General features: G+C 24.0%; 1 protein-coding gene across 1 annotated transcript; it reads left to right on the top strand.

Annotated features, from left to right (window-relative positions):
- Positions 1–3,749: 3,749 nt before the first annotated feature.
- On the top strand, positions 3,750–4,296 carry LOC119685103. Its single transcript, XM_038099309.1, has 2 exons — positions 3,750–3,849; positions 3,900–4,296. Exons 1-2 carry the CDS (start codon positions 3,847–3,849, stop codon positions 4,233–4,235), a joined length of 339 nt encoding a protein of 112 aa, XP_037955237.1. The 5' UTR covers positions 3,750–3,846; the 3' UTR covers positions 4,236–4,296.
- The last annotated feature ends 405 nt before the right edge of the window (positions 4,297–4,701 follow it).

Below are 4,701 nucleotides of genomic sequence, written 5' to 3'. Positions count from 1 at the left end.
AGAAATATATCTCCTCAAACCAGAGAACACGTGATATATGATGTACATTAATAATTCTAAATTAATTAGTCATTTTAATTGCATTGGCCTTAAAAAGTGTTTGTCCTTTAATTTGTTTATTTCAGTCATTTATTTTTTTGTAAAATAATAATTAAATACATATTTCAAAGGTCTTTATCTATACCTTAAAAAACAATTTTAAATTCAATTTTAAATATAATGTAAGGTCTTATAAATTGGAAAGCAAATTATTCTGTTATTTATTTAATTTATATATTTATATTTATACTAATTTTTTAAGCACCACAACACATTTTAAAAATGTCAAATATATTTCAAATAAAAATCTTGAATAATGTATTGTCAGATAAAGATGTTGGCTACACGCCCATATGCTCTACGAGCAATTTAAATCTATTTTGTCGTTTAATCTGGTTTAAACCTGCTTTTTCGTTCGGTTAAAATACTTTGAATCCTGTTGCGACTGAAATGTTCCGGGTACGTTGATTTGACGATATGTTTTAGTAGAATCCGCTATTTGCAACACATTTTTCTAACCTGGTATGTGCCGATATAGTTTATATATCGAGTTATCGAGCCTTAAAGTTGTGATAAAGCATTATTCTAACAAAATAACTACATACGCCATTTAGCGTTCAGTAGTATATTTCTTCATTTTCTATTTTAAACTTTTAAATCTTCTTTTTATATTTGTAAACAGTTTCTAAATTGTTTCAATACAAGGAATAACATGGTTGATATATAACAATTTCCAACTTTAAAGTCCGATATCTAGCTTTATTAATATAAAAAGTTGTAGATAAAGTTGCTCATAATAGCTATACTAAAATGCTTAGTCAAATTGGAGTACGCAGGAACTTAACACCAATTATTCTATTAGTAATCGCAAAGTAACTACATAAATATGTTTACGAATAATTTTTTTTTAATTGAAAGGTTCAAATAGTATTGAACTCCAATGACAAAAATAGATATATATAACTGACTGAATTTTTTGGCTGACCTTACATCTTCTTAGGATATTGCTAAATACTCGTCATCGATGGTCTTTAGAAACAATTTTAATTGGGTTATTAGTCTCTACATAATTTTAAGGATTGCAAGTTTCAAGCTTAGAATTTTAAACCTGTCGAAATTTTAGAAGTAATGATGGACTCATTTATCAGCTGAGAGTGGCTAATGGGTTACAAATCTTAGTTATTCAAATTTTAAAATTCTTATTAAATTTTTTTAAATTATTAAAAGTTCATAGAGTGAATAATACTAAACTTTAAAGTATTTATTATCAGTCATAACACAAATATATATTATTAAGAATATATTATAATTTTGAAATGAAATTAATTGTTACTTCTGTATAAATTGTGTATGAATATTTTTAGTATCTTACAGTTAATGTAATATACGAAAAATTCTGCCATGAGTATTTTAATTTCACTGCAAGTCATCATTTGTTTTAAAATATTTCGAAAGAAACGAAATTCTTATGAAGTATTGTTTTCAATAGAGAGATTTTTATTGAATAGTAGTAAAACTGCAACAACAAAAATTTTTTTATATAGGAATATATTATATAATTATATATTATATAGAATTTATATAGAAAAGAGATCATTTTCAATTTAAAAAGTTTAATTTTACTTAAAATTATACTTGGTCCTTAAGGTTTTGCATGCAAATCATTAAAGAGAGTGAAGTATTCCCTTTATAATCTAGGTTTTAATATTACTCTTTGATCTATTTTGATTTACTCTACAAGATCAATAAAACAACAAAAAAAACTTATGAATTTATTACAACAATAAATTATATATTGTATTTACAATTTTAAATAGGTACTTTTTTAATATCAAAAAGGTCTATAAGTTTAGATTGCCTAAATTATACAATGGATCGAATTTTAAACCTAAACGATTTTACAGTGTATAACTGACTGAATTTTTATTTTTGGCGTAATAAGGAAATAAATAAATATATTTTTTAAATATTTTTTTAAATTATTAATTACTTTCAAATTATTTATTTTATTTTATGAATTTTTATGACAATATCTAAGTGACTTTATTCAATAACCGTAACATTCCGTCGGTAAATTTATTTAATGTGTAAATGGCATACATCAAAATAAATGTTAAAACGCATAAATAATATATTCAAAATTTTATTTTTACAAAAATTTTTTAATTCATGTTAAAACTTTCTCACGTAAAAAATTCAAACATATCAAATAAATAAAGCAAAAGGAAAGTTATGAGTGCTTAAAAATTTATAAAAAACAAAATGTATTTCAGAATTAATATTTTATAATAATTTATATTAAAAAAAAATTTTGAAATTTAAATATTTATGTTCTTATCAGTAAAATAACGCCACATAAACTACTGTGGTAGGATATGAATACTCACTAATATTACATTCAATATATATAAACAAAAACTTAATAGGAAATGAAAACGAATAATTGATTGTAATACGTAAATATCAAAATTTAAAAATGTTTAATAAATTTAATTTATATTTACTTTGAGAATTGTGGTATTTCTTAAATTCAGTTTATTAATGAATATAATTTGTTTTTATTTCACACAAATCACTAAAACAGCACTCAAAAATATTACTATATATATTGACAGGAATATTTCTACTTTTTCCGCTTTTACTACGTATACGTCGAGAATCCTTTGACAGACTATTTAGTTTGTGTTGCGACTTAAGGCTTTTACATTAAAATAAATTTTACAATAACAGAAAATATATTCACCACGAAATAATAGCCACCACTCAAATGAGATGAGTGGGCGCAAAAACAGTGCGTATTTTAGTTTAAACGAGATTTTTCAATTGTTTGTAGCCAAACAGACGCTGTTATTAGCATTTGCAACTTAATGTTAATAATAATACTTGTACACACTGTTATTTGTATTAATGAAAGAATAAATTATTTAGATTGTTTTTAAAAATATCAAACGTATTCAATTTTACAGTTGTACATATATCTGATTATAATTATGATAACGCTATTTATTTGATATATAAAAGACGTTTAATTTATTTATAACATAAAGTATAATCTGTAACTATCTTTCAGGCATATCAAATTCTAATTCTATAGAAATTCGATACTGTGAACAGTGATCAAAATATTCAGTCGTATTTTAATACATTAAGAAAAAGTATGTTTTAGAAACAAATATTGTACCGTTTGGAATAAATAATTGAATTAATTAGTAATCAAGTGAATTAATTACTAATTAATGTAGATGCCGAAATCCGTTGTAGGGTTACACTAGTCTAGCATGATTCAGCAGAGAGTAAGCTAACCCAGTCTCCAATATGACAATGCATGAGAATAAAAAGTGAAATTGAGTTATTAAAAATATTACAATATTTCTACATCAACACAAATATACGTAGTCCGGAAATACAATTTAAAGATTATTCCTTTTGAAAATTCTACTATACACAACAATTATATCATACCATCTAGGATTATTGACTAGAATAATATCAGTCATTTATGTTACAACTTATGTATTTAGTGAAATTAGAAAGAATCTAGTATTTGCATATTTACTGCTTGAGTAAATCTCTTCCATAAAAAAGATTTGAATTACACCTTAAATACCTAATGGAATTGATAAAAATCTAGTATTCCAGTTTTATTATTTGGATAAAAAATTTTACTTAAATATTTGTTAAAGTTTTTTATTCCATAAAACAAAAAATTTATATACGTATGGATTCGAATTAGTTCCAACTAAAAAATTTATATATTTGTTATTAGTGTATATAAATTTATCTCAATATTTAGGAAATCTCTAAATCATGGTAAATTATCAATAAATTTAACTATAAAGTTCTAATAAAATATTTTTTAGACTCGAGCAGCAATTTGTAGGAGACGTGCAAGACCAAAGAAACGTCGTAGGATTAACCGCCCGCGTCGTATATATGGTAGACCTAAGCTTTCAAAGTCTCGTAATATTAACAAGAATATGATTGATAGAGCTATTATGACGCTGACTAAGAAGAAAGCCAAAATATCTCGTAATGCCATCAAAAAATTTGTTATGAAGGAGTACGAACGTGTAACTTTGGGTCGCCATTCCATGTATATGTTGAATTTTTACATGGGTGAGTTGGTTAAATTTGGCGTCATACGATCTTGTTCCAAGTTTTGCTTTGAGATGATCGAACAGCCTGAACTTAATTAACAAGGATGTCTACATGAATTTATTAAAATTTTGTACCTAGCAATACAAGTAAATATTAAATGACAAAATTTTAACATAATTTTTTCTTTTTTCAAATAATGTGCAATAAATGCATAAAAGGATATGTTTTTTTAATTTATAATGAATGTAAAAATTAGTTAAACATTTTTTAAACAAAATTTTGATTAATTAATTATATGAAGTTTAACAGATAAATGATGTGCAATCCGATGTAGATTATATCTAATAACTTATATTGGCATACTAATTGGAAAAGCTAAAATTGCGAAAGGTAAAAACTCATAATATATTTACCGTGTTATACTTTAGAGTTAATAATTATAGCAAATAAATCATATTTGCAGATTTATTGTTAAAATTCATATTTACGTTGATATACTTCTTAGATTAAGCATTGAATTAAGTAACTACGTTTTTAAAGTTTTAGTGAATAAAGTCTTATATA

The sequence above is a fragment of the Teleopsis dalmanni genome, chromosome 2, assembly GCF_002237135.1.
Source record: "Teleopsis dalmanni isolate 2A chromosome 2, ASM223713v2, whole genome shotgun sequence".
Lineage (NCBI taxonomy): Eukaryota > Metazoa > Arthropoda > Insecta > Diptera > Diopsidae > Teleopsis > Teleopsis dalmanni.
Note: the sequence above shows the minus strand (reverse complement) of the source record. Positions and strands in the feature narration are given on the sequence as shown.